The 17,214-nt window shown below is 34.9% G+C and overlaps 1 protein-coding gene and 1 pseudogene across 2 annotated transcripts; both read right to left on the reverse strand.

The window, feature by feature from the left end:
* Positions 1 to 1,131: 1,131 nt before the first annotated feature.
* On the reverse strand, positions 1,132 to 5,004 carry LOC115988889 (DDB1- and CUL4-associated factor 8-like). The gene is made up of 6 exons (XM_031112522.1): positions 4,567 to 5,004; positions 3,402 to 3,653; positions 2,807 to 2,950; positions 2,030 to 2,719; positions 1,633 to 1,887; positions 1,132 to 1,401 (listed from the first exon to the last, which is right to left on the reverse strand). The coding sequence occupies exons 1-5, from the start codon at positions 4,672 to 4,674 to the stop codon at positions 1,651 to 1,653; spliced, it is 1,431 nt and encodes a 476-aa protein (XP_030968382.1). The 5' UTR covers positions 4,675 to 5,004; the 3' UTR covers positions 1,132 to 1,401; positions 1,633 to 1,650.
* A 9,886-nt stretch (positions 5,005 to 14,890) lies between these two features.
* Positions 14,891 to 16,807, reverse strand: LOC115953242 (annotated as a pseudogene). Its single transcript, XR_004083665.1, has 4 exons — positions 16,460 to 16,807; positions 15,692 to 16,372; positions 15,335 to 15,589; positions 14,891 to 15,129 (listed from the first exon to the last, which is right to left on the reverse strand). The product of XR_004083665.1 is annotated as a DDB1- and CUL4-associated factor 8-like (transcript).
* Between the last annotated feature and the right edge of the window lie 407 nt (positions 16,808 to 17,214).

Genomic DNA, 17,214 nt, shown 5'->3' on the forward strand with positions numbered 1-17,214 from the left:
CATGATAGGATTTTATTAAGGAGGAATCACACCGGACTACTAAGTAATAAAAGTTAATTAATAAATACACATTTAACTTAAATATGCTCAATTTCTAAAAAAAAAGTTAGTCAATCACAATATAAAAAATTGAAAATGCTAAAGTTATTATAAGTTTTACTACATTAAAAAATAAATAAATAAAACTTACAAATTGATGTAACAATGTATATGATTAACAGGCTTCAAATAAATGTGTTTCAATGATTGGTGGCACATCAATTTGTAAGTTTAATATAGTAATAGTTGTAAACTTGTAATATCCCTCACATTTCTCATAAAAAATAAAATAAATAAAATTCAACCATAACTAATGCACATTTCGGCACTCTTAACCAACCCAACAAAACATAGATGAGTCAAATTAAAGAACTTGAAAAAATAAATTCTCACTCTAGTCCCACTTTAATCAGTTTATGGTAAAAACTAAGAAACCATCATGAAACCATGTTGGGCATCGCATCACAACAGTGCACAAATTAGAATGCAAAATGGCAACCTTTAATGAAAATGGAGCACAAATTTCAGTTTGAATAATGGAATAGTAGTCTTTTACACCCAATTGAAGAAATTAGTGATATTTGCTTCCAGTCCAATCATTCAATAGAAATCTTTAGGCTGCCCCCCAAATTATTCGTAATTCTCTTTACATTCACTCTTAATATATAAATATAAATATATATATATATATATATATATATATATATACACACACACACACACTAACCTCATCATACGCGCTTCGCGCACGATGAGACTTTTCTTTTTTTTTAGTAGTCCTATTTTGTAGAAAGAAAACTGTGTCTTTATTTTATTTTATATATATAATTTTTATTTTGAAAATCTAATTTATAAGTAAATAAATCAATTTAAAAATTAATAGAAGAGTAGTCCTATTTTTTAGGCAATATTTTAGTGGGAGTTAGAGTTGCATTTTTACCGGACTATCCTTTAATTTTATCTCTACTTAAACATAGAGGTGTAGGGGCATTTTTGAACTAAAAAATAAGGAATCCAAACAAGAGAAACCCCTTAAATAATAGTGTATATATATATATATATATATAATCAAATAGACAACTACCATATTGACAAACTTGCACTACATTGCACAAACACAGTGAGTTATCGTGACCGAATGTTATTCTATCTAGAATACAATTAGCGTACATATTCAGGACATTTAGACCAAAAATTATATTACATCACACACTCCAGAAGGTCTGCTCTTGCTTCAAAACTGGGCATTCTGAAAGTAGAAAACGATTGTTGGCATAAGAAATATGTACAAGTTTAAGCTCATCCATTTAGCAAAATTTAGCTTCTGCACTTCATGTACTTCTGACAATGCTACTGCACTTCCTGTCACAAAACCAAAACACATAATGTCAGCACTAAGTTGGACATCAAGAATAGGAAGTCAGGGCGTCACCATTTGCCCTGAGGAATCCAAATCCTTATTTAACACCCCCAGCCCCACCAAATAAAGATAGGCATCCCATATCACAGATTATAAATACTAGACGAATATCAAGCATATTAAAATTAACATAATGGAAGGATAGGAGAAAAATAGAACCCAAATTGGCTTACTTTATAAGTTACAAACTTCTAGCTAATCTTGCACTCAGTGGAATTTCCTATTGAACCCTCTCCAGTAGATGTATCGCCATCTGAGAATCCATATCCTTCATCTTCTTCATCACTCTCAATATCAGCTCTGCTGTATCTCCTTTCAGTGTATGCCATCGTCTGTCGCCTCTGCAGCCGCAAGACATGCATGATAACATCAGGGGTAAGAGTTACCCTTGCATGGTCTTCCCTGCCTTGTCTATTAGACTCCATAATCTATTCACAGATTAAGTATCAGAAAATTACATGCAATAAATAAGTCATATTTTGTGTCCAATTGCCTTATTTGAACTGCCTCCCCACCAAAACAAAAGAAGGAGAAGACCTGGGGGAGGGTAAAGGAGGCTAAAGATAGTACCTGTTCAGCATTGGCAGGCATTGGAGGAGCATCGCTTGCCATAGGAGCCCAGAGCTTTACATTATTTTCTATCCCACAAGTAGCAAGAATAGGAATATGGGGATGGGGGGCAAGATGATTTACAACATGGCGATCACCTACCATTAAACGCACTAATTTAGCTCCCTTCTTCTTCCAAATAAATATATGGCCACAATCAGACCCACTCAAGACATATTCATCATTTGGGCCAAAAAAACTCACTCCTTTAACTGTCTTCGAATTTCTATGGCCCAAGTAAACCTGCGGCTCTTCATTTTTCAATAGATCTTCAGCTGAGGCAGATGATGATGAGGCGCCCAACCCCATGTACTTTTGAAATAGATAAATGAGTTCATCATTGTACGAGACAAGAAGTTCACTTGTATTAGAGTAAGACAACCCTGTGATGTGAAAGTTGTTGGTCGCAATCAGGTGACGCGGGCAAAATGTGTTCACAGGTCTATCTAGATTACTTGATGCATTCAATTGGCATTTTCTCAAGTCATAAACACGTGCATATTCATCAGATCCTCCAACAGCAATGTAATTCAAATTTCTTGAGTCAATTACAATGGCATTCAACCTTATGTTCTTTGGAGGCCGCTTTCTATTTTCTGTCAATGAGGAGCAACAGAAAAGTTTTGTAGCAGAACTACTTCGCAAATCAAACTGAAAGGGAAAAGGAAATAACTAAATCTCAAAATAGAAGGGAGAAATAAGAGCATCAATAACCAGCATATCATAAATTAAACCCACATGTTGAACAAAACTGTCTTCACCACAGCTATATAATATGTGTGGACTTCCTGGCTCCAGAGCAAGCTTGTGCACACGGCCTTGGTGCATGCCCAACATTTTCGTATCAACTTGGCCATCCTCCAAGACCTGGCCAAGCCTTACCTGCAAGGGGAAAAACACGTTTAGAATGGTTAGAAAATAAGCCAAAATCTAAGCAAGTGGGTAAAGATAGAACAGTTTACCCAGACTGTTAGGATGGAAATTACTAAAATTCTTATAATTTTCAGGCAGCACACAGTGGACAAAATGGACAGAAAGAACAAAATCTTCTGCAGGCAAACAACTCCCACATTTTATGGTTTAGTTTCTTCCAAATCTTTTTTTCCAAATTACAGCCTATAACATTTGAGGCTTCTCTGGAGAAAGTGATTATAGCACATCAAAATACAAAACTATAAATAATGAAAAAGGTCAGCAGTCAAATTGTTTTTCCAATGAAAAAGAAAATTCAATAAAGAGGCCAAAATGGATAATCGGTTCATTGCCAAGTGCATTTCACCAAAAACCAAAATGAATATGAAAAGGGAAGAGAAGAATTTAGTTATAAATTCACCTGGCCATCAGAGGAAGAAGTCACTATTTTCCGATCATCAGTGAATGGTATAATTCTGGTCTGGAATATGTTATCCAAGTGGCCGGAAGGATATGAGAGCTGTTTAGTTTTAGTTTCCCAATTCCAAAATATAACTTGTTTGTCATCAGAACCTGATACAAGGAGATCACCAGTAGAGTTGAAATCCACGTCATTTACACAACCTTCATGACCATTTAACTTGCCATAAAGATTTATTTGCTTTACAAGGACCTGCACTGATATGTGAAATCACATAATCAACCATTACAATGCTTCATCAGTTCATATAGATCTTTCTATACAGAGGTATTTGATGAAGGATCCATAAAGAAGATGCCATCTAACTGAATCGAGAAACAATGTTTAACAGGAAAAATAAACGTTACTTTTATTTGTTGACTTTGAAACCTGAAGTGCCTTTCAAACCAGAGAACGTTAATCGGTGAAAGCCCTTTTTTTTTAAATCAGTGCCAAAAGCATGCTTCTATTTGTTGGCTCAGTGACAAAATAGGTCATCAACAACAGACAGTCTTGCAAATCGGTCTACAGATGGGGTATGTTACATGTTTTTTATAGAAAAAAACAGCGGAGTTGAGAGATCATGTGTTTTTTACTGTCCTCAGCAAATGTCTCATTACAAGGCCAATTGAAGGCTGGAATGCTGAATTGTGTAGTTATTAGCTTGAAAGGCAAAACAATGACACCTATGATTTGTAAAGTAGCTTGGGCAGCTCCATTATATGATTGATAGGAGTTGATAGATTATGATTGAGTGATTTGTACACAACCATGCTACTATGAACTATCATTCTGTTTGTATAGAAATAAGATTTGTACTTTTCATTTGGACTGAATAAAACTTTGATTCATCAAAAAAAAAGAAAAAAAGATCGTATTCGCTATGGAACCACATTTAAAACAAAACAATAAAGGTAATATATAAAACAAAACAATTTGGATTTGTACTCTTTTTTCTCGAATGCCTCAGTAACCAATCTATATACAAATAAATCAGGTTGGGCATGGAGTTGTCAAGTAGACTAATTGGGTTTCATTAATATATAAAAAGCAGTAAATGTAAGGCATTTGATAAGAAACGTGGTAAATCATGAAGAAAAGGAGGAAAGGAGCAAGAATTGGAAACCTCAGAAGCAGAGAATCTGCGAGCGAAGCATCTGGGCTTAGTGAAGCCCATCTCTCTCCTGCAAATCTGTGCAAACCCACCTTGAATTCCACCATAACGAATCTCCATTTTCGCACAGCGTTCTGATCTTTTCTTTTTCTTTTTCTTCTTTTTGCTATCAACAGAAAGAGAGTAAAGACACAACAGAGTATACAACTTTTTCCCTAACCCATCCCGATCGGTTCATCACTATACAATTTTTCTCTCTCTCACTTTTAGGTTTTTATTGTTCCAATTTATTTCCTTTTACCCAATTATCTCATGTCTTACCACGGCATATCGCACGCTCTTAATGTAATAATCACCTGTATATGGTTATGGAGTGTGAAAAGCAAGAGTTGGATTCAAGAATTTAAGAGGGAGTTTTACACACATATATACTTAGATTAAGCTAGAGCAGAATCTCTGTTTTTTTTTTTTTTTTTCTTCGTTATGGGAAGAAAGTGTTATTTGAAAAAATTTCCTAGGTCAGTGATTTACCCCACTATGAGCTCCCCCATCACTAACAGCGAATAATCTTTGAATGAAAGATTTGAGGAAACAATGTAGAAAACCAAAAAAAAAAAAAAAGTATTTTGCCTAAAATAAATAAAAATAAAATTTGCATGTTTGGTTAGCCATTTGGGATTTGTGAAATGCATTTTTATTGAGAATGCATGTTCCATTTCTCTCTTTTTTTTTTTTTTTTAAATAAAAAATTGAAATCCAACTATGATGATTCTCATTTTTCATTTTATTTCTCATTTCTATTAAAGCAGTTACAATCTGTAAAACATTTTGATTTTAAATTTTTAATGCATATTGTCTCTAATGGGGATTTGCTTCCAATCCACTAACCCAACAAAACTAACTCCATCCAACTTGACATCTTGAGTTGATTTTTTTTGGGTTGAAGGGTTGGATTGAGTAGAACTTTTATTTTGAGCCTTCGGTTGAGTCAAGTTCGCGTTGATAGTTTTTCAATCCATCTAACCCAACTTGACATACCATAACTATTAGTTTATTTTACTAGTCTTATTTTAATTTTTTTGGTTAAAATGCAAAACTCACATCTAAATGTCACCATAATGAATAAGAACTCTTAAAATAAAAATAAAATTTTAATTGAATTTAAACTTCAAATATGTAAAGTTCTTCTTACCATTCAGTATATATCACCAATTTAACTCCTGATCTAGTGTTGTCATCACGGGGTTATTATAAGCTCACGATCTCTTTCTTAGAGCATTTGCAGCAGTGGAGCTAAAAAGCTGTAATGCTATTTTAGCTCCACTCATATAGCAAAATAAGCTCACAGCAGTGGAGCCAAAGCCATAAAATTTGGCTGATTTGTTACAGTGCACATCTATAGATAGATGTGCACTGTAGCACTCATCTAAAAAAAAAAAAAATTTTTTTAATCAACTGCAGATTAAAATAATAATAACTCATTTATTTTTTCATTCTTTTATTCTCTCACCGGTCACTGTGCACACTTAGTTCTCTCCCTTAAGCTCTCATCTCTTTCAAGCTCTCTCTCCCTCAAGCTCTGATCTGCCAGCCCACTCCACGTCGTCGCCGTCTCAGCCGAGCCACGCCGTCGCGGTCCCGGCCGTCCCAGCCCACACTGTCGCTCCTTACCACCATTCTTCCTTTGTTCAACCTCACGAAATGCTTGTCCTCTTTCACCGGCCTCTCGTTCATGTTCTCGCCTCCGGCGAACGACACCAAAGGGCACCGCAGGAACACTAATCCACTCCCCGACATCGGAATCGCCTCGATGTCTCAGCCGATCCTTGGAGTGGCGGTGGAGAGCGAAACCTTGATTTGGGTTTTTTTTTTTTTTTTTTTTTTTTTTGGGTTGAGCCTTGATTGAGCCTTGATTGGGTTGAGCCTTGATTTGGGTTTTTTTTTTTTTTTTCTCTGCTGTGGACCGGTGATGGTGGTGGTGGTGGAGGATGTTTGTGTTGTGCTGTGTGGTGGTGGTGGAGGATGTTTGTGCTGTGTGGTGGTGGTGAAATATTATTTTATTACAGTAGAAATATTATTATTTTATTGTAGTAGAAATATTATTTTATTGTGATGAATATATTATTTTATTGTGTTGAAAATTAAAATAGATCCACTGCTGCAGTATGTGTGTAGTTAAAATAGATAAAGTAACTTTTGGTGGAGCTAAATTGCTAAAAATTTAGCTCCACAACTGTGGATGCTCTTAAAGCATTGGAACATAGCCTTTTTATTTTAGGCCCGAGGCCCGTTATCTATACAAAGTGGGCAACGGAAGCAAAAATTCCAGCCGAAAAGCCTTTTGAGCCATAAAAGAATTCATTGGATTACAGGTCCCACACTCTAGTGACAACCCAAAGAAAAACCAAGGCAATCCAACCCACCACCAATTAAAGAAGAAAGAAAAACAAAAAGGAAGGAAGAAGTAAAACTAACTATTAGACTCGTTACTTGCTAACTAGAAAAGCCAGCTAATAGTTGGAACAATTACAATGCAGGAGTAGTAGTATTTACGGACCAATTATTATAAATAAATATATATTATATGAAGAGTTTTAATTACTTACAATTAATAGTCCATAACTTTGTGGGTTCCAGTTAGCTCAACTGGTAAAATCTCTGATGGTTATATAAGAGATCAGAAGTTCAATCCCCGCCTACACCAAAAACTGATTGATGTCTTGGTCTGATGATAAAGAACAACAATCAGAAGCAGACGCTATAAGTTGAAACTCTCTAAAAAAAATAGTCCATAACTTTAAGTTTATTTTATTAGTCTTATTTTAATTTTTTTGGCTAAAATGCAAAACTTACTCTCTAAAATTAAACCATAATAAATAAAGAACTCTTAAAAATAAAAATAACATTTTAATTGAATTAAAACTTCAAATATGTGGCTAAAGGCCTTGTAGTAAAATTGGCACCTCCCCATGTACAAAGTGTTTGGGGGTTTAGGGGGAAAGTGTTCGAACTACGGGTTAGCAACATGTTATAATTATCTCTCAAAACTTCAAATATGTGCAATTCTTCCTTCCATTCAGTATATATCACCAATTTAACTCTCGATCCATTGTTGTCAACATGGGTATAATCCAAGCGCTGTTGTTTAGTACTTTTCCATGAGATGAAATTTTGGTTGAATAATCACTGAAAAACGAGTGGTACTTATTTGTTTTGAGAGAATAGAATACATTACTATTGCCTTGATTCTCTAGAACATTTGGCAAGTAAATCTTGTTATCCATTCCTTTCACTACAGTTGATTCTGAGAACGAACCCTTGAGACTAGTATAGAGTATTTTATTTCCCAAATTACATACTTTATGCCATATCATCCGTGTTCTCGTTGTGAAGAAGTTCAATGAGAAAACGAAAACACATTGCTGACAATCATGGACCTCAAAAACTGCTAAAAGCTTTCCATTTCCTTTCATCAAGTAACTTCGTTCATGTGAATCACGTAAATGCTGTGGAAGGCCAGTAGAAAATAAAATCCAATGTAATGAGTGTTGGTTAGGTTCTCTTAAGTACTCGTTGAGATCAAATACTCCCACATCTCCTGACATAAACAAACAATAACACTTCCCTTTGTATAATACAGGATTACATCCGGATAGCACAGAAAACCCCTTAACTCTTCTGATAGTCCAATCCACTTCACCACGCCTAATCAAGGCAACTTCTATAGCTGCAAATGTGAATCCAATAACAAAACAATTTGTAGAAGTTGGTGGCGATGAAAAACACATTGTTTCAAATGGAAGACAACTAGGAAGTTCAATCTTAATCTTATTAAAAGGATGAAAGAAAAAGACGCTGCAATCATCCCGAGATAAGAGCAGCCAACCATAGTCTGAATAGTGGATGGTTGCATTCAACAATTCTGGAATGTCCATATGATAAGCGTTGTTGTATATTGGGTGAAAAATACGACATTTATAGTTGCCCACGGACATTAAACATGGAGTTTGAGAATGTGGGGAATCCAATAAGGGCAGGAGTGGCCGACTAATAAGACTGCTTGATCGCCATGATTTGCATATTGCACGAAAAGTAGTGAAGTCCCCGCAAAAAAGATGCGCTGACACTAATTGCAGAAGTTCTGGTGGAAGTTGAGACCAAGATTCATTTAGTTTTTTCTTCTCTTGGTCCTTCTCAGAATTAATTTGGACAATTTCTTTGGCCATATTCTCCGGAAGCTGCCTCCAAATATAGTCCTTTATCACTTTTTGTTGAGGTATGTTACTGAAAAAAGTTAATATCAAAGGCACTTTAAAAGGTGAATTTGTGGTTTTTGTTTTACAATCATAAAATAAGAAAAAGAAAATTTTTGCATAAACTAATTAGACCACAAAACGTGCAATAGAACCAATATTAGAACCCGATGAAAGTAATAATCTTCTCATTTGAAGAGGAATACAATTTGATTCGATCCTTAATTATTAGAATTTCATTAAATCCTTATTTATCACAGTCGTGTGTGCACGCAATAAATCCTTATTTAATACATTCAAGTTAAAAAAAGTACCATGTATTCTTCAAAATTTTACTAGAAAATTTTCAAAAAGAAAAAAAAAAAAGTTGTAGTAAAGACTGTAATAATCCATATGATATTGGTTTTTACCATGTACTTTATTCTCTAGACATTGACACTAACAAAACCATATATATATATATATATATATATATATATATTAAAAATTACTGTTTTCCCTCGCTAAGCCAACACAATCCATCAATCCCCAGCAATCCACATAAAAAATCACTAATAAAATTTAAACCCACCTAAAAAACCTCAAAACTAAACAAATTTAACAACAACAACAACAACAAAGTCAAGAACAAAATTCAGGTTTCAAATCCTTCATTCTCAACTATCAAATTATCAAAATAATACTAATAAGAACAAGAACAAGAAGAAGAAGAAAGGTTGAGTCTCGGTTATAAATCCCAATAGATTAGTTAGTCACTCATAAGTCACAACTAAACAAATATAAAAATAAAAAAAATCCAAGTCACAACAAACATTTAAAATAAATAAAATCAGATACATACAGTATGGGAAGTAGCCGCAGTTTTTTTTTTTTTTTTTTTTTTTGAGAAACCAGAAGTAGCCGCAGTTGATTGTGGTTGTGGGAGCGACTAAATAATGTGATATTTTAGTCTTAAATAGTAATTTAGATTTCCTAGCCCTAGCAGAATTTTGATGTAATCCTAAACAATGTTGGAGTAGTAGTATTTACGGACCAATTATTATAAATAAATAATATATGAAGAGTTTTTATTATGTACAATTACCAATTCTAGTCGGCATTGGATTTCTAATCCTTTTGGGAATGGTAATAACGGATTATATATATAGAGACACCAACAAAGAAAAAAAAAAACAGAGATACATACAGCACTTTGAATCTTTAAACTTCAGTTGTTTCACGCTAGGTCTAATGGCTGCCAACATCAATGCTCCTTCGGCTTTGGAGAAAGAACAGGTGTGTAAATTTTGTTTTCACTGATATAATTTTTGCTTCTCCAATCTTGAACTGCGAAAATAAATTTCAAAGACTGATTTGTCCCAATTGGGTGGGGGGTTTCTTTTTAATTGAATGCTTAAAATATTTATGTGTATTCAAGTTTTTTTTTTTTTTGGGAAGGGGGGTGGGGGGGGGTTTGTTTTTTTATTTGTGCGTGCCAATTTGGTCCAAGCATTTTTCCCAAGAACTAAAGTAAATTTTGATATGTTGATGAATCGAATCAAATTATTACTATATTGCATGTCCTGGATAGGAAACTGTGTGAATCTAGGTTTACACATTTAGGTGAATTTTAATTAAGTTATGCTACTGGTAAATTTTGGGCGGGTTGCGTGCTTTCATTGATATAATTGATTGATGTTGGGATAATTTCTTTCATGAAATTTTTTATTTATAGTTCTTTTAATCAAATAAAGTTTTTCATCACCGTTAGGTTCTAACTTTTAATAAGTCAGGGTTCAAAGTTTAAACCCCACCAATACCTTAGTGTGTTGATCTCGTGATAAAGAGCAATTATTATGCAATTGACTCTATAGATTAAAATTCTATCACATAAAAACTTTTAATAGGTCTATGGTCTAGATGATATTGAGTTCATGGTTGGGTAGTATTAAGATTTATTTGTACAAATAGATATTTCATAAATTTTTTACAATTAACCAAGTCTGGACATTGACCAAAGGGTTATTGATCGAATTGTAAGGTCAAATAATTTTAATATATATATATATATATATATATAAATATGTTTGAGAGATCACAACATAAATATTTAAATTAAAAAAAAAAGGCATATGCCTAAATTAAACTAGTCATTATCATTCAAAATCAAGGTTTCACGTGATAGAATAGTCTTTAATAAGATGAGAGTCTTGTGACGGGTTTGACAGTTCCCAAAAAATCACAAAACAAACATTGCTCAAAATAATCTCCAACATCAGATCTTCCCAGAAAAAGAAAAAAAAGGAAAACAAGTAAAAAAAGAAAAAAAAAAGAATAGAAAACTATGGAAGAAAGGCTACAAATCTGCTTCTGGCTTTTGCATATGCATCTACATCTATATCTGCATCTGCATCTGCTTCTGCTTCTTCTTTATTTGTTGAAAAATTGTGGAAGGAGACTGCTGTTTGTTTGAAAACTGTGGAAGAAATATCAGAGGTAGAGAGAGGCAGAGGCTGTTGGGAAAGCAAAAAGAATAGAAGACAAAAGTCCATAAGGTTTGAAGTCTGATTATGTGGTGTGGCTTGAGGAAACGTATAACTTTGATCATGATGTTTGGGAAAATGTGTGAGAGGGGTTGGGTTTCTCATGAGATTCTCATGAGTAGGGGTGTCCAGGCAAACCGGCGACCCGGCCAACCCGTTCGACCCGCCGACTCCAGCAGTCGGACGCGGTTTCCGACTTTGCTAACCCAACACCCAATGGGTCGGTTATCGGTTTTTTAGTTCAAAACCCGTGAAACCTGAACCGAAGTTCATGCAATATCCGGCCATTTTTTCCAGATTCCGGCCACTTTTTTCCAGATTTCGACCCCTTTTTTCACTTAAATCCGACGATTTCTAGTACAATAAACACCGGATTTAGCCGAACTAGTGATTTTTTATCACGATTTGGCCGAAATCTCGTCGGATCCGACTGGATGTCACCCGAAACAGACCACCACCCTCCGGCAACCCGAACAGATGAATCCATTAATGCTACGGGTCGGTTGCAGGTTGAAAAGCCACCCACCCAAACTGTTACGAGTCAGTTGTGGGTTGGGCAAAAACTCGACCCGCCCGACCCATGGACAGCCCTACTCATGAGTCATAAGTTTTTTTTCTTCTCTTTTTATCCAGCACAGCCAACTTATTAAAGGTTTAAGTTTATTATTTTTTAGTTATATTTTTTAAAACTTTTTTTGATATTTATTTAGTATTTTTTAGATATAATGTTTTAAAATATTTTAAATAACAAGAAAAAATCTAACAAATATCATATTTATCGTAAATTAAGATATATTTGAATCTCTATAAGTACTAATTTAGTCAATATTACAAAATTTTAAGCATTTATTTTAATTATTTTGTATTAAATATTATTAATTTAATACAATTTAATTAAGACAAAATAGTATTTATAAATGACCCAACTTTTTTCTATAAATTTTTATGTAATTTTTCAATTTTTACTAATTTAATATATTTATTTATATTTTAAATAATTATTAAATTAATTATGACGTCATCACGATTCAACCTCAAAAACCTTGAACCTCTTCCTTTTACGGTTCAATAAACGGTCCGGGTCTGAAAACCTTACTTGGAAGTAGGCAGACAAATAAAGAAGTGCATTTTTTTTTAATAAAAAAATTTAGGTTCTCACCTCTTTAAATTACCATATTATAACATATTAAATAGCAGATAAGTCAATAAAATGGATCTATAAATGTAAATTTACAAATTTTACAAACCCAACTGCCCAATCGAGTTACATAGGTTGCCACACCTATAGGTTTGATTAGGGCTTCTGCACAAACGGTCCATTTAAACACCCGGATAAATCTAGGTATTGGGTAACTAGTTTTGTAATTTAACTAGCCGAGATAAAGAATCTCTTTCTAGATGCTATGGAACAACTATGAGATTCGGGCTAGGTTTAATAACTATGATTCAATCCCTAAACATAGGTCATTCACTCCATTATTTATTATTTTGAAGTAGCTTAAATTTTACTTTATTATAATGGTACTCATTCTTTTTCCACTTTTGTTTGTTCCAAATTCTTTCAGTTTATTAAGAGGATGGAAGCGTCGGAAGAAACAGAACAATTCATGCAAGTAGCAACTCAAAAGGAAGAGGAAAAGCTTTCTGCACCTACTATCCCTCAATCATATCCTTGGTTTGTAATTTCTGATGGAGAATATCTAGAGAGACAAATTTTTTTTAGCATATCAGAAAATCGTTTTTCCACAAAGTCAATCCCAGAGATGCGCAATAAAATGATATACGCTAATACTAACGGTTGGTTAGTGTTGAAAGATGTGGACTCTTTAGATTTGTGTGTTATGAATCCTATATCTAAGGAGGTTGTGCAGCTCCCGCGATTGGAAACCATTGATGATTGTCGTATTTGCATTTTGTCCTCCCCACCAAGTGACCCAAATGATCACTGTCACATAATCTTCTTCAATAGTAAAAGATCCATATTTTACTTTTGCCAGCCCGGTGATAACAAATTTGGTCAACAAGAATTTGAAGATAGAGGAATATTGGATGCAACAATGTATGGGGGAAAACTTTACATTTTGACTCTCCAAGAATTATTTACGGCTGAATTTGTAGGGTCAGAACTTCGATTTACGGTGTCAGGAATGGAGTTAACTAAGCTAATACCTCCAAGGATAGTACGTTTCTTGACATATTTGATTGAATCTTGTGGTGAGCTACTGTATGTTCACATGATATACTTTCCAGCTCACACAGTTTATGGTTTCTTAATTTTTCAAATGGATCAGGCGGAAAAGAAATGGATCCAAGTGAAAAGCATAGGCGAGCGGACCATTTTTCTTGCCAACGAAAAGGGTATGTCTTGTATTGCAAGAGAAAGGGGGGTCAAGCAAAATTCAATCTACTTTACAAAGTATCGTGATCGATTTCTCTATGTTTTTGACTTAGAAGATTGTGGCATATCAAAATCACTTCCGTGCCCTATTGTAAGCTATAATGGGATAAACATTGATTGGGTTATGTTATAATATGTTTGATTGGGTTATGTTATGTTATGTCTGCAAGGCAGCAATTGAAGCAGTGGGAGTTGCTGTGTTACACACTGGAGTGGATGTGCCTCTGTTTCAAACTTGCTTTATCTTTTTATTCGAATTTGTTTAGGAAAGATAATAATAGCAATCTGAATTGTTATCAGATTGGAGTATTAGGGATAGCAATCTGAATTGTTATTAGATTGGAGTATTAGGGACTTTGGTTAGGAATCGTGCTTATCCTTTTCTAGATGTTGAGTTGTTTAGGGATGTTGGATTTGTTTATTGTTACCTTGGTCTGTAAAGCTATTTATATAGCTTTGCATTATATCAATAAAATCAATCAGAATATTATTCAGAAATTGCTCTTGGGAGGTATGGTTTTTCCTCGAATTAAAACCATATTTATTCTCTTGATCAGGTCTGTTACAACAAAGAATCACCATAGCTCCTTGCAATAGATGTGGTGTAAGTCGTGGTAGAGGTGGTCGTAACATGATATATATTTCAAATTTGAAATTACCTATAACCTCAATTGAAACTTCTTTTCTTTTTCTTTTTTCTTTTTTTTTGAGAATCAATTCATAACCTCAGTTGAAACATAATTGAAGCTTGAAGATGATTTAACTTTTGACCGCATGTGTACAACAAAATAATCATGATTCATGAATATAGGTAGAAACAAATAAAAGAAATAAAGTTGAAGATCAAATCAGCTAGGTATGGTGTACGATCGAACAATAATCGAGGTACAACATAGTGGTCATAAAATTTATCCAAACACATTTTAGTACTTATGTTATTGTACGTGTGACAAGTAATATTTCTAGTTTGGTCAGTATTTATTGTTGCAGAATCTGGATTTGAGAGCATATATCCAATTCAACTCGATATTAACACCAACCAAAACAAACTTGTAGACTTGTAAACTGAGTATTCGATTATTTTTTAACCAAAATAAATAAATCTAAAATTTTAGATTCATAATTGGATAATCACATAAATAAAATAAAAAATGTGACACCCCTTTATACAAACTAACCCCTATTACTACAAAATATCAGGAGTTTACCATGCTCTAACAAACTAGAGCCCCAAAATTAGCAAGCAAGCTTTACCTTCATTTGTTTGCGCCCACCTATTTATACACATGAAACCTTTCAAGTCTACCAACCAAACAAAAAACTCTTTAACTCCTGCAAAGATAGTACCTGTTCAGCTTTTGCACTTCATGTACATCTGACAATGCTACTAGACTTCCTGTCACTAAGTTGGACATCAAGAATCAAAAGTAAGGGTGTTACCATTAGCTCTGAAGAAGATAATACATCATCCAAATCCTTGTTTAAAACCCTCACCTAATAAAGATAGGCATCCCATATCACAGATTATAAATACTAGCCGAATATCCAGCATATAACAATTAACATAATGGAAGGATAGGAGGAAAATAGAACCCAAATTGGCTTACTTTATAAGTGGCAAACTTCTAGCCAACGTTGCACTCAGTGGAATTTCCTATAAAACCTTCTCCGCAAAGATGTATCACCATCTGACAATCCATATCCTCCATCTTCTTCATCACTCTCAATATCAACTCTGCTGTATCTCCTTTCAGTGTATGCCATTGTTTGTCACCTCTGCAGGCACAGGATATGCATGATAACATCAGGGGCAAGAGTACCCTTGCATGGTCTTCCCTGCCTTGTCTATTAGACTCCATAATCTATTCACAGATATTAAGTATCAGAAAATTACTTGCAATAAATAAGTCTGTGTCCCTACCAAAACAATAGAAGGAGAAGACCTGGGGGTGGGTGAAGGAGGCTAAAGATAGTAGCTGTTCAGCATTGGCAGGCATTGGAGGAGCATCACTTGCCATAGGAGCCCAGAGCTTTTCATTCTTTTCTATCCCACAAGTGCAAGAATAGGAATATGGGGATGGGCGCAAGATGATTTATAACATGGCGATCACCTACCATTAAACGCACTAATTTAGCTCCCTTCTTCTTCCAAATAAATATATGGCCACAAACAGACCCACTCAAGACATATTCATCATTGGGGCCAAGGAAACTCACTACTTTAACTGTCTTCGAATTTCTATGGCCCAAGTAAACGTGTGGCTCTTCATTTTTCAAAAGATCTTCAGTTGGGGCAGATGATGATGGGGGGCCCAACCCCGTGTACTTTTGAAATAGATAAATGAGTTCATCGTTGTACAAGACAAGAAGTTCACTTGTATTAGAGTAAGACAACCCTGTGATGTGAAAGATGTTGGTCGCAATGTGTTCACAGGTCTATCTAGATTACTCGATGCATTCAATTGGCATTTTCTCAAGTCATAAACACGTGCATATTCATCAGATCCTCCGACAGCATTGTAATTCAGATTTCTTGGGTCAATTACAATGGCATTCAACCTTATGTTCTTTGGAGGCCACTTACTATTTTCTGTCAATGAGGAGCAACAGAAAAGTTTTGTAGCAGAACTACTTCGCAAATCAAACTGAAAGGGAAAGGGAAATAACTAAATCTCAAAATAGAAGGGAGAAACAAGAGCATCAATAACCAGCATATCATAAATTAAACCCACATGTTGAACAAAACTGTCTTCACCACAGCTATATAATATGTGTGGACTTCCTCGCTCCAGAGCAAGCTTCTGCACACGGCCTTGGTGCATTCCAAACATTATGTCCTTGGGATATACTCTGTCTCCACTGAAACTGACGAGGGGAGAGTCAAACAGACGCAGTCTTTTTGGATCTAGCTTCAACTGCTGAAAAGCGAGAAGGTAGATGATGTCTACGAAGCTACCATTGTCCACGAGGATCCTCTTGATATTAAATCCTTCTATCGTGAGCATTATGACTAGGGGATTGTTATGTGGCTGCTTCACTCCCCTAGCATCTTCCTCGTTGAAAGACATGTCTTGGTCCATCTGTCTCTGCTTAAACGTGGGTATCATGTAGACGCTGTTCACCTACCTCTAACATCTTTATCTCTCTGATCACATTCCGCGGAGGCTGGAATGTGTGATCCTCGTCTCTGGGCAAGGACTCGCACTGGTTTTTGTTACCGTCTCTGAACCTACTAGACTCCCCCTTCTTCACATACTTTTGTAGTTTTCCTTTCCGTATCAACTCCTTTATCTGCTCCTTTAGGTCCCGGCAATCTTCTGTGTAGTGGCCATGATTCTTGTGAACCCAACAATACTTCTTCTTGTCACGGATGTTAGGGGATGAATGTAATGGCCTTGGCCATTTGAGGTAATGCTTATCCTTAATCTGCGTCAAAATTTTATCAACAGACATAATTAAAAGAGTGAATTTTACCGTTCTGGGAATT

The sequence above is a fragment of the Quercus lobata genome, chromosome 1, assembly GCF_001633185.2.
Source record: "Quercus lobata isolate SW786 chromosome 1, ValleyOak3.0 Primary Assembly, whole genome shotgun sequence".
Lineage (NCBI taxonomy): Eukaryota > Viridiplantae > Streptophyta > Magnoliopsida > Fagales > Fagaceae > Quercus > Quercus lobata.